General features: G+C 40.6%; 1 protein-coding gene across 8 annotated transcripts in view; it reads right to left on the bottom strand.

Moving 5' to 3' along the window:
* The window catches only part of ADAMTS3 (ADAM metallopeptidase with thrombospondin type 1 motif 3), a 319,865-nt gene that overhangs the window by 51,307 nt on the left and 252,815 nt on the right, over nt 1–15,743 (bottom strand). For all 8 annotated transcript variants that reach the window (XM_070048039.1, XM_008267763.4, XM_051820227.2 and 5 more), the window contains one exon: nt 10,855–11,054. In XM_070048039.1, coding sequence (XP_069904140.1) covers nt 10,855–11,054 — 200 coding nt within the window. The remainder of the gene's footprint in view (nt 1–10,854; nt 11,055–15,743) is intronic.

Below are 15,743 nucleotides of genomic sequence, written 5' to 3'. Positions count from 1 at the left end.
TGTCTGTATGCTGTTGGGTTCATTTAATTTGTTTTTTTGTTTGTTTTGTTTTTTGACAGGCAGAGTGGACAGTGAGAGAGACAGATAGAGAGAAAGGTCTTCCTTTTTTCGTTGGTTCACCCCCCAGTGGCTGCTGCGGCTGGCGTGCCGCAGCCGGCGCACCATGCTGATCCGTAGCCAGGAGCCAGGTGCTTCTCCTGGTCTCCCATGCGGGTGCAGGGCCCAAGCACTTGGTCCATCCTTCACTGCTTTCCCAGGCCACAGCAGAGAGCTGGACTGGAAGAGGGGCAACCGGGACAGAATCTGGTGCCCCAACCGGGACTAGAACGCGGTGTGCTGGCGCAGCAGGCAGAGGATTAGCCTATTAAGCCACAGCGCCGGCCTGGGTTCATTTAATTTGCAATGTGAGGACTTGCTCCTGGAAATATGGGCCCAGGACAGTCTTGGGAAGGTGTGAATGTTTATACAAGGGTGGCTTGAATAGATGTGTGCGCCCTGCAATGTTTCCTTGAGGCAGTATGTTCAATATGATGACAGTCTGTTGAGATAGGCATGCATAGTATACACAATGGGGAATGCAGACCCAGAGAAATCATGGTAAGCCCTCTATTTCTGGTACTGAGATTCTATGTGTCTATGTTCATAGTCCAGTGTCTAACAGTCTCAGTCCTCCAAATTATTCTAAAGCATCCAGAATTCCTTTTGAAGACACAGACTGATTTCTTTAAAACCTGTAGAAGTCTTCATTAACAAGATAACAACCAAAGTCCTTAGGATGTTACATATGATTTTCTAAAGTCGCCCCCAGCTTCTCTATGCAGCATCTTCCTCTGTCCTCTCCCGTAAATACCCTTCCATGTTATCATGCAGACAAATCCAGAGTAGTTCCCAAACACCATGGATAACACCTTGAGCATCTTGTTACAAGCTGTCCCCCACGTTCCAACCTAGCAGGGACATGCCAACTCATTCTCTCAGGTCCAGCTCAGAGGACACATCTTCCAGGAGGACTTCATCAGCCATTGATTGGCATTGCTTTCCAGCCACATCCCCTCATTTTCAATCCATGTTTACATAGTGCATTGTGGCTGAATCCTTTGAAGAAATTATCACATTTGATTGGTATTATGTTTATTTTAACTTTTAGAATCAGTTCCCTGTGGAAAAGTCCTAAGGTTTATTAATTTTTGCCTCCCAAGAATCTAACATGACTTGGCCTAAGGGAGGCTAGTCATGCTAGGTTAAAAATAATGCCCAGAGCACTGATGTGAAATCAAGTCTAAGAAATAATTGCAGATATTGATCCCAAATGGAAAAATGCTACATTATTTGCTAGTTGTCTGAATATATATACCCTCCAGATAAAATTGCCTTGTCTCACATTTAGTGTTTTCAGAAACACTGGTTATGAAATCAAAGGCAGTATATTGATTTAGTCATCATTAAGTAACCAGTAACCAAACATATTTGCTAACCCTTAAACAAGTCCATTATAGAACCACAGCACTTCTGGGGAGTTTGTATTTTCTGTAAAGAAATATTGGGAATCCTGTCAACACATTTATGCTGCTATTAGTTTATTTTCCAACATAAGTAACCAATCTCAAGATACAAAAGAATCAATCTTTAGTTATTTATGATTTCTTGGAAGTATAAGGCTGCATTTTTGTACTGGGAGGCATTATTTCAAATGATTTATTTTCGTTTTCTTTCACAAATCTGGAAATTAAGGCATAGACTCAATTTTCTGAACTGCCACTGAATATGTTAGTGACACAACAGAACAGAAGATTGCTGCATAGATCTCAGTAAATGACAAGGATACCTGCTACAACAACAGAGTGATGCTGACAGGGAACATGTGGCACTGTGAAAGTAAGACATCTATTTTTTTTTTTTTTTTTTTTGACACAAAGAGTGGACAGTGAGAGAGAGAGAAACAGGGAGAAAGGTCTTCCTTTTCCCTTAGTTCACCCCCAATGGCCACTGCAGCATGCGCGCTGTGGCTGGCGCACTGCACTGATCCGAAGTCAGGAGCCAGGTGCCTCTCCTGGTCTCCCATGTGGGTGCAGGGCCCAAGCACTTGGGACATCCTCCACTGCACTTCCGGGCCACAGTAGAGAGCTGGACAGGAAGAGGGGAAACTGGGACGGAATCTGGCGCCCCAACCGGGACTAGAACCCAGGGTGCCGGTGCCACAGGCAGAGGATTCGCCTATTTTTTAATTTGTTTTTATTTTTATTTTTTGAAAGGCAGAGTGGACAGTGAGAGAGAGAAACAGAGAGAAAGGTCTTCCTTTGTCGTTGGTTCACCATCCAATGGCCGCGGCTGGCGCGCTGCATCCAGCGCACCGCGCTGATCCGATGGCAGGAGCCAGGTACTTATCCTGGTCTCCCATGGGGTGCAGGGCCCAAGCACTTGGGCCATCCTCCACTGCACTCCTGTGACACAGCAGAGAGCTGGCCTGGAAGAGGGGCAACCGGGACAGAATCCAGCGCTCCGACCGGGACTAGAACCTGGTGTGCTGGCGCCACAAGGCAGAGGATTAGCCTAGTGAGTTGCGGCGCTGGCCGACATCTATTCTCTTAACCACCAAAACCTGTCCACCCTCCTGCCAGACTTTTAAACTAGATAGCTAACTGGATTGATTCAACCAGGAAGAAACTGTATCATCATTTCAATGATTTGAGTATTATAATATTGCACAGAAGCAGGTAAAACAATTTTCTCTGGCAAGGGATATATGTAGGGGTCTTCAAAAAGTTCACAGAAATGTCAATTATAGGCTGGCGCCACGGCTCAATAGGATAATCCTCTGCCTGCGGCGCCGGCACACTGTGTTCTAGTCCTGGTCGGGGCGCCAGATTCTGTCCTGGTTGTTTCTCTTCCGGTCCAGCTCTCTTCTGTGGCCCGGGAGTGCAGTGGAGGATGGCCCAAGTGCTTGGGCCCTGCACCCACATGGGAGACCAGGAGAAGCACCTGGCTCCTGGCTTCGGATCAGTGCGGTGCGCTGGCTGCAGCATACCAGCCTCAGCGGCCACTGGAGGGTGAACCAACGGTAAAGGAAGACCTTTCTCTCTGTCTCTCTCTCTCACTGTCCACTTTGCCTGTAAAAAAAAAAAAAAAAAGTAAAAAAAAAAAAAGTAAAAAAAAAAGTGAATTATGAAAAACTAATGCATGCATTTCAAAATATTTTTGCATCAAATAAGCATCCTTTAATTCAGTTTTCCATGAACATTTTTAAGTGCTTTCATCAAACATTTCAAACTTCTAATGAGAGAGAAGACCAGGGAGGGTACGGGGCTCATAAGTCAGAGGTATCCATCTGGGCTTCAGCCTCGACTCTGCTACATGTGAATTGTCTGATACTGGCAATTCACCTCACTTTAAATGCCAGTCTCATCTGTGAACTCAGGCTAAAAATGAGCACATTTAGGAATTGAAGAATACTGAATAATTCCTGTAAACTTTTGAGAAGAGAATCCGAGCACAGCAAGGCTAAAAAGGTGTAAATCTTCATTCTTAAATACCTTCAAAGACTGCATCTCTAACATTGATTCCACATAACCCCATAAAAGGCATCATTATCCAAGAGAATGTTTGAGCCAAAAATGTGGAAATAACTGGATTCCTCTCTTTTCCTCAGTCCATTATTGATCCACTGGCAAATCCTACTGATTTCATCATAAGTTCTCCATTATTAGGATAATCACTATTGTCCAGCTATCATCTCTTGCCAACATGTTTGCAGTTAATTTCCAATGAGTCCCCAGACTTCTGTGATCTACTTTTGTCAAGGTGCAGAAAACAGAGACAGGGACAGGAGACTGGGCAGTGGGTGGAAGGGAGGCGGGGAGAGGGAGAGAGAGTAACTTCTATCGAAAACTTTGCACTGCACTTAAAATTGCACTTCTACAGCCCACAAGGTAACTATCTTCTAGCCCCATGCGACTTCTTGTACAGCAGATTAGAGCCACAATGGCCTTCTTTTAGTTACTGAAACACATGCCATTGTTCAATGGCTCTGTTTTACTTTAAGTCTCAATTTAACCATCACTTCTTGAGACAAGGCTTTCTGGTCCACCATTTCTCTACATAACCTTTAGTCAGCCATTTTCCCCATCATTCTCTTTTCTAGCAAACAATTTTGCATCCAGAATACCTCTTACATAATCTATGATGTGTTTATTTGATTTTCTAAGCAGTCTGTAATCTCAGAGCAGGAAATTTTGTTTTGTTTTGCTATTGTGTGGCATTCACCTCTGTATACCTGGAATACAGTATTAAAATATATGTTAGAAATTAAATCAATTAAAATTTTATCACTTGTCTACTATATTGAAGACATTGTTTTTGATGTTGTAAATATGAAGATAAAAATATGCTTAATAACTGCATTCAAGGAGTAAACAATCTATTGGAGGATTTTCAAGGATCTACAAATTACACTAAGGTGGAAATAATTTGGGAAGATTCACAGGAGCTGATAGTTGATCCTGATCTTAACAAATGAAATGCTACCAGAAATTATAGAAAGGGGGGCAGGGAAAAGAATAAAGGAAAGTAGGTTATTTTGAGAACAAAGAGCAAAGGCATGGGAGTGGACTGTAATTGCCACCATATCCATTACTCAATGCCTTGGTTTTAACTCAGTACAAAAATTTTGAAAAGATGAGCTTTGCCCAAAGCCGATATATCTTATTTCCTTGAATCAAAAATGGACACTCTAATCAAAACATTATAGGAGATATGTGCTATTTCTCCATACATGAAATGAAGAGGTTACATTAACACACCTGTTAAAGTCTTCCCAAAAGCAAAGGACCATGATTCTTATTTTTTTTTCTCTTCATTCATAAGCATCTTAGGAGCAGGAAACATTGTACTGATGGTTCACTAAATGCTTAATGCATTCATTCACTTTTACATAGATAGCATAGGTTCGATATTCTATTGGTAGTCTCATTATATGTGAATTTAAAATCCCAATAGTAATTTATTAATAATTGTGACAATCACTACTTTATGGATGATTAGACAAGAAACAAGACAAGTAGTTTCATTTTAGTCAATCTTGGAACAGTCAATATTTCTCTAAACTTTGCTTTATTCTAAGTGAATATATTAAACAGGAAGAACTCAGAGGCAAAGAAAGGATGACAAAAAAAAGTGATGCCTTTTAGACATTATCACCAAAATGTATATAAATGGACATATAAAGAAAGAGAAGTGTCAGTGATTCAAAAAGCAAGACGAATCATGGCAAATGCTAGTTATGTGTGCAGAGAGAAATTCTAGTTTCTACAAAGGACCGGAATAAACACATATCTTTTAAGTCCAAATCGTTAACTTTCATTTAATAATTTGATAAAATAATTAATATGTTCTAGTACAACAAAATGCCACGACACAACACCACTAACTTGTACTCCTTTCAAATAAAACATTAAAATGTAGAGGAGTTGTTTTTACTTCATCATCTTTACTAAATTTTTGTGCTTCCTGTTCTTAAATTGCCAAGAACAGGTGCTGTGGCGTAGCAGGTAAAGCTGCCTCCTGTAGGGCTGGCATCCCAAATGGGTACCCATTCGAGTCCTGGCTACTTTTCTTCCGATCCAGTTCTCTGCTATGGCCTGGGAAAGCAATAGAAGATGGCCCAAGTGCTTGGCCCCTGCACGTGCATGGGAGACTCGGAAGAAGCTCCTGGCTTCGGATCAGCACAGCTCCAGCCGCTACAGCCATCTGGGGAGTGAACCAGTGGATGGAAGACTTCTCTCTACCTCTGCCTCTCTGTAACGCTACCATTCAAATACATAAATAAATATAAAAAAATTGCCAAGAACAAAAGGGTAAAAACCTCTCAGGGTAAAATACTGTGGAAACCAACATATGATTTTTGAGGAATGGGAAATTTGGAAAAATTCTAACAAACCCTAGACAGTGACATTCTTGACCAAACTATAAAGACTTTCCTGAGAAACTTATATATTAATGTTATTTTTCTAAAATTTAAACTTCCCTTTGAAAAGTCATTCAAATCATCTTAATTGACTACATATCCAAACTCATTCCAATTCCAAAAATATTTGTTGCAGTTTCTTCGGTCTGTTTACTTTTATAGGTGCTGTCTAAATACCCAAAGCAGAACTGGTGGATAATTACCACCAATTTTTGAGTGGTTTCCTTGCAATAATGTTTTATATAAAAATTTGTATTATAGGCCATATCTAAAAATGAGCAGACTCTCAGAGCCATATGCATGCAATAAATACATGAAAAAAAGAGCCTATACTCATCTCTGTCCAGTGTTTCTGAATGAGTTTTTAGAACATAGCCACAGGCCGGTGCCGCGGCTCAATAGGCTAATCCTCCGCCTTGCGGCACCAGCATACCAGGTTCTAGTCCTGGTCGGGGCGCCGGATTCTGTCCCGGTTGCCCCTCTTCCAGGCCAGCTCTCTGCTATGGCCCGGGAGTGCAGTGGAGGATGGCCTAGGTCCTTGGGCCCTGCACCCACATGGGAGACCAGGAGAAGCACCTGGCTCCTGGCTTCAGATCAGTGCAGTGCACCGGCTGCAGCGCGCCGGCCGTGGCAGCCATTGGAGGGTGAACCAGCGGCAAAGGAAAACCTTTCTCTCTCTCTCTCTCTCTCTCTCACTGCCCACTCTGCCTGTAAAAAAAAAAAAAAAAAAAAAAAAAAAAGCCACAGGTTCCCTGAATCTAGAATAGCCTCACCGTAGTATAGTTCAAGAGATCAATAGATCAATAAAAAGCTCTGCATGCAAACAATTAACATATTTGTGCAAAATGTAATAGAATTTTATGCCAATACTGGAATTTTTCATAAACATTTTATTGATTTTTAAATTACTTGGTTACAATTCTGGATTTGAAATGTTTTCAGAGAACCTTAACTGAACCAATATGATTCTTGCTTTCTCTTTCTCTTCAACAGATTCCTAAATCAACACAGTCCCAGCAGAATAAGTACAGGAGATATATCTGACGAATACAAAATCCCCCTGGTGTTCATCGCCTTCCTATTGTCATGCTTCAGCTTTGGCTCAGCCCTCCTCAAGTCAAATAAATAAAAAATAAAAAGACCATAGTTGTGAAGAAAATAGGCAAGGGCCATAAATAATAATCAAAAAATTATATTTATGTGTGTGTGTGTGTTTGTGTGTTTATGTGAGGGAAACTGACGTGTCAGAACTTGATTGATGTTACAACTATTGTATGTATGCCTGCTAAACAGTGGTCTTTCTGCTTTTAATTTGTTGAAATCTTTACTTAGCGGAACATTAAGCCTATGATTATAAATTAATTTAAAACATGCTATCACGAAAGTTATAAAACAAAGAAAGGGAAATGGAGGGATGGAGGGAAGTATCACTCTGTTCTTGGGATTGTATCTATGAATTACTTCTAATTTGTTCTCTTTATATTAAGAAAAAATTTAAATCAACATTAATCAAATGAAAAGATGTTGAACTTCAAATAGCCCAAATTTTAAATTGTCACAGAATCATTTAATTTACATAAATACATGATTCTTAACACTCTTGTATGACAGATTTAAACCAGAGACTGAGAAAACACTGTATGTGCTGCAAAACTGAAAGTGCCCGTGGTCATCGGTTTTGCTGCAAATATTATAACCTTTGAAGGTTAAAAACAAAATAAATGAAACAAGGGATGCACTACATCACAGGTTCCTTTATGTATTTATTTTTAATTTTTCATTCTGAAATAATTTCAGACTTAGACAAAACGCAGTGAAACACGTACAAAGAATTTCCATATACCCTTCACCCCACTTCTCCAAGTGTTAAAAGTTCCTCCATTTTTTTTTCTTTGATGACCTTGATACTATTTTTAAAAATTTACTTGAGAGAGAGAGGTGTGGGTGGGTGGGGCATTGGGTGGGCTTGGTGGAGACAGGTTGGGAGATAGAGAATGAGACGGAAGAACAGGAAGAGGGAGAGCTCTTACTTACTGTTTCCTTACTCTAATGTCCCCAACAATTGGGGCTGAGCCTAAAGAAGGTCAGGAGCTGGGAATGCAATCCAGGTCTCCCTCTTGGGTGGCAGGAACTCAACTACTTGAGTCATCACTGCTTTCTGCCTTAGCAGGAAGTTGGAGTTAGAAGCCAAAGCCAGATACTGAACCCAGGCACTCCAAGGCAGAGGTGCCAACCACTAGGCTAAATGCCTGCCCTCCAGCTTTGTGATGAATTACAAAATTATAAACATCTCAATGAATCAATTTTTTAAACACATAAACCAAGAGCAAGGAAGTTTCCTGATTTATCCAAAGTCACATAGTCAACCAGAACTAGACATAAAACTAGGCCTCATCCTCCTAGCCTCAATTTAATAGTCTGACCATTTCATTATTGGATGACTATCATTTCTCCCTTTCCTGAAGTATTGTGACATCTATAATATAATACTTGTGATACAAGTCTTAATAATACCATCCCTTTTACTAACATATTTTTTTTTCAACTTCTCTTTCCTCCTCAATTATTCGGAAGATCTGTGAGAAGGACCACATCAAATTTCTTTTGCAAAACTCCAACAGCCTTAGGGAGTTCTGAGCACCAGTCAGGAATGTGACAAGTCTATGCTGATCTGCCTGGTTCCCTAGTGGTAGGAAACAGTCCAGGGGTAGAATGAATGATGCAAATGAGCACAGGAGCTCCAGGGGAAGTTCAGATTTCAGATGATTTAGGAAGTATATTTGACATAGAAAATCAAAATACAATTGTATAGTTATGTGCTGGTATATATCACTGTGCAAAGCACATGACTTATATTTAATCCTTGAATCCTTGCAACACTATAGCTGTTCTCATTATAAAGATAGGGAGCCTGCAGCAGGCCAAGCAGCCCGCCCAATGCTAAACAACCAGTAAGTCATACACTAAGTTAACAGTCAAAAGTTGGAAATGGTCATGTAATTCACCAACAATGATCCTCTGTACACACCTATTGCCAAGGCAAGAATTTCTTTTGTGTGTGTTCCTTTGTCTTCCTAATAAGAATCAGTGCGAGTAAACAAGCAAATTTTAAATTTGAATTTGAGTTTGAATGCGAATTTCTATACTCATTTTCCCCTTCACTATGGTATACTGGCAGTCATTTAAGTTGACGTCTCAATGAACAAAAATATATTTAGCATACCTAAATATTAATATAAATAAATCATGATTCATGATATCAAATTTTTTCTATTCCAGTATACTTGTTTGAAATCTATTCTTAGGCATAGCTAAAACAAAAGTAAACATTGGGGGCAGGGAACAGGTGTACAGAGAGTAGGCTCAGGTAATAAACCTGCAAGATCATTATGATATATATTTCATAATGCATCAAGTAAAATGTATAAGATATAGTGTACTACTATCTCAACTATTCTTAGACGAAGTAGCTGTTCCTATGTCATTTCTCCTCAATTGCTGTTTGCCAATTAAAAAAAAAAGAACACTGGCTTGAGGATGTGTACAAAATCTCTTCTGAATCTGATAAAGGTCATCAGGGAGCAATAAAGGACAAGCTTAAAAGCACTTTGTGAAAACTGTGCAGTGCTGTTGCCAATATTTGTGTGCTTCGTAAATACATTACCTCTGTCTTAAATTGCTGGAGGAAAAAACCACGTTTATTCTAAAGCTCTAATAACAACATTCTACATAGAGTTAGCAGGCATAAATCATTCTTCTTCCTCCAAGGATACAAAGTGATGTCAGGAAGAACAATTGCATCCTTCCTGGTCTACTTCAAGACAGAGGGACAGAGTCCTGAGCGTTTTGATGAACCAGAACAAAATGAAAATCATAATCCATGTTATAATTCCATCTCAGTATGGCTTTGAAAATGTGTCATTTGGGCCGGCGCCGCGGCTCACTAGGCTAATCCTCCGCCTTGCGGCGCCGGCACACCGGGTTCTAGTCCCGGTCGGGGCGCCGGATTCTGTCCCGGTTGCCCCTCTTCCAGGCCAGCCCTCTGCTGTGGCCAGGGAGTGCAGTGGAGGATGGTCCAGGTGCTTGGGCCCTGCATCCCATGGGAGACCAGGAAAAGCACCTGGCTCCTGGCTCCTGCCATCGGATCAGCGCGGTGCGCCGGCCGCAGCGCGCCGGCCGCGGCGGCCATTGGAGGGTGAACCAACGGCAAAAGGAAGACCTTTCTCTCTGTCTCTCTCTCTCACTGTCCACTCTGCCTGTAAAAAAAAAAAAAAAAAAAAAAAAAAAAAAAAAAAAAAAAATGTGTCATTTGGAAAACTATTTGATCAACCAACCAGAATGCTTGCTTTGCATTCCCTTTATCTTTGCATTCTTGTTTGTTTTTTGATTTTTTATTTTTGACAGGCAGAGTGGACAGTGAGAGAGACAGAGAAAGGTCTTCCTTTGTGCCGTTGGTTCACCCTCCAATGGCTGCCACGGCCGGCGCGCTGCAGCCAGCGCACTGTACTGATCCAATGGCAGGAGCCAGGTGCTTCTCCTGGTCTCCCATGTGGGTGCAGGGCCGAAGGACTTGGGCCATCCTCCACTGCCTTCCCGGGCCACGGCAGAGAGCTGGCCTGGAAGAGGGGCAACTGGGACAGAATCCGGAGCCCAGACTGGAACTAGAACCCGGTGTGCCGGCGCCGCAAGGCGGAGGATTAGCCTATTGAGCCACGGCGCTGGCTGCATTCTTGTTTTGGAATACGTAGATCAATATGCACATTTAATGCAGTTATACACATTTGGGAAGTGGGGCATAATCATGGAAGCTCTCACACAGGTTTCCAAAGGACACAAACAAAGCAAGAGAAGTGAAGGGAAAGATGAAAAGGCCTCAGAAAGGAGTCGCTACTCACAATGTTCATCAGGGTGAGGAGGTAGTTTTGGACGTGCTCTTTGCCATGGAAACGGACCACAGAGTCATCCACACCCAGCAGCACCTCGATGTTGTAATCGTTTTCTCCTGCGTGTCTGCGGCGCCTCATTGTTTCATTCAGCTGCTGGTCAATGCTGCTGTAAATTGTACCTAGATCATCAAGGCCTTCCACATCGGACTCTATCAGGAAAGAAAAGGAACCCAGGTGTTTCAGTTTACCCAAAGGGCCTTCTAATAACTTCTGAGTATAGTGAATCTTCCCCGGGGGGCCATCATTAAAATCTATAATCACGTAGATGCTTCTTTAAAGTATAGCCTTCAATAACCAGGCGCATGCAGAACTCCTATAGATTCAACATGGACCAGCAACACTGAGGGTAAAATAATATTGCTGTACAGATAGCTGTACCACCAGGCCAGGCTGAACGCTCCATGAGGCTAACAGCAGCTTGGTCTTTCTCCTGGCTATATCCCCAGGGCACAGCAAAGGCAGTGAAGTACAAGAACACATGTTTATTCAGTAGTTGTAAACTAAAAGGAAATTATAAATAAAAATTGCATGTCACCATATTAGCAGTTTTTAACTTATGGCATTATAAAGGTGGTATATAGAATTGGTATCATATAAACTTGAATTTCTTCTCTGATAATTTTAACAAATTATAGCACAGCAATAAAAAATGTCTAGTGGGGTGATGACTGGTCAACTTCTATTACTTCTTGTGAATACTGCTGTCTAGCAGATGCTGCTAAAGAAGAAGTGCATAGACAGGTATATCTCGTTAACACTATGCAATAGTTCTCTGCATCTGCACAGGCCATCACAAGTAGAACAGGCCACCTGTCATTTCAGTAGCTGTGTATCTGAATCTATGAGATACCAGAGTAAAGGGTAAGTCTGAAAATGGCCTACATCAAAGAAAAAATAAAAGTATAAATAATTTTATGCAGTTCAAGGAATTTCATTTTATACCTTACAAATGAACATTTCATATATATTACACACACATACAGATATTTATACACAGGAAGATATATACATGTATACACATACATACTTATATACACACGTATACAGATATACATAAATAAATTTATATAGTTATACATGAGGACTTCAAAAGATTATAGAAAATAGAAATTCTGGGTCCCCAAAAGTTTGAAATAGATGGATAGTTTTTTCATAACATGTAGATTCCATGAAGTTTTCAAAGATTCCTCTTTGGTTGTGTGCCATTGACATATAGATACATATATGGAGAGAAAACACAAGAGAGATATTTTCAGGTTTTAATGAATTAGATTCTCTGCCTTCAGAGGACTGTATCTGTAGAGGAAAAAATGTTTTGTGAATTAAAAAATCATTGGATACTAAAATTAAAGAGATTATTCAAAACTGCTCATATAAAAACTGAGAGTATATTCATTTCCATTTCAAATACAAACTCAGAAAGGACATTATTTTATAAACTGCCTTTATGGCTAAAATAAGCTTGACAGAACAAATTTGACTCATGCTGTATTCGGACGTTCATTTAATGCTATGAGGGACCTGTAAGCCGTCTGATTCTGTGTCTGACAGAAATGAACATGGGTTTTCCTCTCTACCTTTGTGGCTTTAGTAAGGTCGAGGGGGAAAGGTGTCTCCTGGTCGGGAAGACTGATGGCCAAGCCCTATCCTCATTGCATCAGAAGCAGTGGAGGCAAAGATCCCACTCACACCTTTGCTACTTTAAAAAATATATATATGGAAACATCAACACACCCCTTCCATGTACAGGCAGAAGCTATGAATATGACAGTGCACGTCTGAAAGCTGTACTGTGGTTCACTTTGACCCAAGCCTAAAGGCTAGCTCATTAGGTAGGCATTTCTTCCCACAATTATATAAATACTTCTCACCACTGTCCACATCAAACAGGAAGCTTTCCCAAAAAGTTGTTTTTAAGAGCAGTAAGCACACACTGAGGGCAAGAGACTATACCTGTGCAAAGCTCTACTTTTGAACCTCAAGTCTTACCACACATTTGAGCATGTGAAAGGTTATGGCAGCCTGTGTGCTGCCAACAAACTCTTATACTGGAGTTCTCAGTTCAACATCTGTCAGACAACATCCAGGGGAAACACACTACTAGTGTCATCACATCAGCAAACCTGATGCTTGAATGAGGAAGGCTGAGTACTTATTTCAGAATGACAGTTCATTCTGCTCTAACCCACTTTTGGCTTGGTATTTGCATCGCTCTTTTGGTATCTACCTTGGTATCTGCATCTGCCTTTCTAGTAAGAGAAGAGAATCACATTTTATTGTTGTTTCTTACGGAATCTGGGAAGAAGGAGGCCTTTGTGAGTCAAGAATACTTTGGTCCCTATTTTCCTGTGTGCTATGCTATGTCCCTGTGTTCTCTTCCATGATCCCTAAAGTAAGCAAAGTCAAACACTTCAAAAAAAGACAGGGAGATAGTTTCTGGTAGTTCTTATTTACATGCAGCTTGGAGGCTGGGAAGTACTTTAGTGCAATGAATTTTCTTAGACCTTGTCTTTTACAGTGTAATAGTCAAGTGATTAGCATGGGTTTTATCATCAGACATACTTGGTTTCAAATGTTGGTAATATCATATCCTAACAGTATGATATGACTTGAGATGCCTAAGCTCTTGGATACTCAGTTGCCTCATCTGTAAAATCTGATAATACTACTTAAAGTTTGCAGAATTACATAAAATGAGTTAATGGTGGTAAAAGAATTATGCATAGAGATTAGATGTAAAGTGGTCAACAAATGGTACTTACTGCTCTATGATTTTTTTCCCCTTAAAACAAGCCTTCAGTTTGTAAAAGTCCTATAGATCGAAAATCACATACTTACAGTGCTTTTAAAAGAGATAAGTAAAACATCTGGAATTAGTTAAGGAAATTCTGCATTACTGATAACCTTCAGAAATGAGAATAGTATCTCATTTTTAGAGAACCAAAGAAATATAAGGAGAAAATAATCTAGAGTGTTTGCTTTCAGTTAAAATTAGTGTTAAGCCCAATGCTAGATGCTTGTTTAGTGGCTTCAAAATTTAATGCTAGATTGCAAAAAGTTAATTTACAGACAACACTCATCTTCTTCACTCAACAGATACAAGAGGTCTTCAGAAAGTTCATGAAAAATGCATATTTTAAAAAGATAGTCATATATAATTGTTTATAAGATTTTTATTTTATTATTTGAGAGGTAGAGGTATAGTCAGAGAGAGGGAGAGATAGACAAAGGTCTTCCATCTGGTACTTCACTACCCAAATGGCGGCAATGGCTGAAGCTGGAGATCTGAAACCAGGGGCCAAGAGCTTCTTCCCGGTCTCCCACGCAGGTGCATGGGTCCAAGGATTTAGGCCATCTTTTACTGCTTCTCCAGACCATAGCAGAGAGCTGGATCAGAAGTGGAGCAGCCGGGACTTGAACCAGTGCCCATAGGGGATGCCGGCATGGCAGGTGGTGGTTTTACCGGCTTTGCCACAGCGCCAGCCCCTATGTGTGACTTTCAAATGGTTTTAAAGATTTAGTTTATGCACTGCTGAGAAGAATGTAAAATCTTTAGCTGTAGGATTGAAAGTTCTGTATATATCTGTTAGATCCATTTGGGCTATAGTGTCATTTAAATCTACTGTATCCTTGTTGATCTTCTGTCCTGTTGATCTGTCTATTTCTGAGAGTGGAGTATTGAAGTCCCCTAGTACTATTGTATTGGGGTCTAAGTCTCCCTTTAAGTCCCTTAACAAATCTTTTAAATAAACCGGTGCCCTGTAATTAGGTGCATATACATTGATAATTGTTATATCTTCCTGTTGAATTGATCCCTTAATCATTATATAGTGTTCCTCTTTGTCTCTCTTAACAGTTTTTGTGGTAAAGTTTATGTTGTCCGATATTAAGATGGCTACGCCTGCTCTTTTTTCATTTCTGTTGGCATGGAAAGCCAAGACACTCTGGAAAAAAAAAAAAAAACCTAAATGAAAGATCTCCGCGTGTGAGATCCCAGTGGAAAGAATGGGTCATCAAAGAAGGAGGTACCTTTCTCTGAAGGGAGGAAAGAACTTCCACTTTGAACATGGCCTTGTCTAAAAATTATCAGAGTCAGTGAACTCAGGGGGCTTCCATAGCCTTGGCAGCTCATGATAAGAGCCTAGGGTGATTACTGAGGCCATAAACAAGAGTGTCAATTTGTTAAGTCAACAACAGGAGTCACTGTGCACTTACTCCTCGTGTAGGATTTCTGTCCTTAGTGTGCTGTACATTGAGATTTAATCCTATAACTAGTACTCAAACAGTATTTTTGACTTTATGTTTCTGTGTGGGAGGAAACTATTGAAACCTTTGCTTAATGTATGCTAAACTGATCTTCTGTATATAAAGAGAAACGAAAATGAATCTTGATGTGAATGGAAGGGGAGAGGAAGTGGGAAAAGGGAGGGTTGCAGGTGGGAGGGACGTTATGGGGGGAAGCCATTGTAATCCATAAGCTGTACTTTGGAAATTTATATTCATTAAATAAAAGTTAAAAAAATAAAGATTTAGTTTATTTGAAAGGCATAATTATATAAATATATATGGGGGGGGAGGGAAGGAGGGAGGGAGGGAGATATCTTCCACCCACTGGTTCACTCCCTAAATGGCTGCAACATCCAGGGTTGGGCCAGACCAAAATGGAGAGCCTGGAAGTTCTTCTGGGTCTTCCACGTGAGTGCAGGAGCCCAAGCACAGCAGCCACTTTCTGGTCTTTTCCCAGGCACATGAGCAGAGAGCTGGATTGTAAGTGGAGAATCCAGGACTCGAACTGGCACCAATATGGGATCCCAGCATTACAAGCAGCAGCTTAACAC

This window comes from Oryctolagus cuniculus, chromosome 8 (assembly GCF_964237555.1).
Source record: "Oryctolagus cuniculus chromosome 8, mOryCun1.1, whole genome shotgun sequence".
In the NCBI taxonomy this organism is placed as follows: Eukaryota; Metazoa; Chordata; class Mammalia; order Lagomorpha; family Leporidae; genus Oryctolagus; species Oryctolagus cuniculus.
Note: the sequence above shows the minus strand (reverse complement) of the source record. Positions and strands in the feature narration are given on the sequence as shown.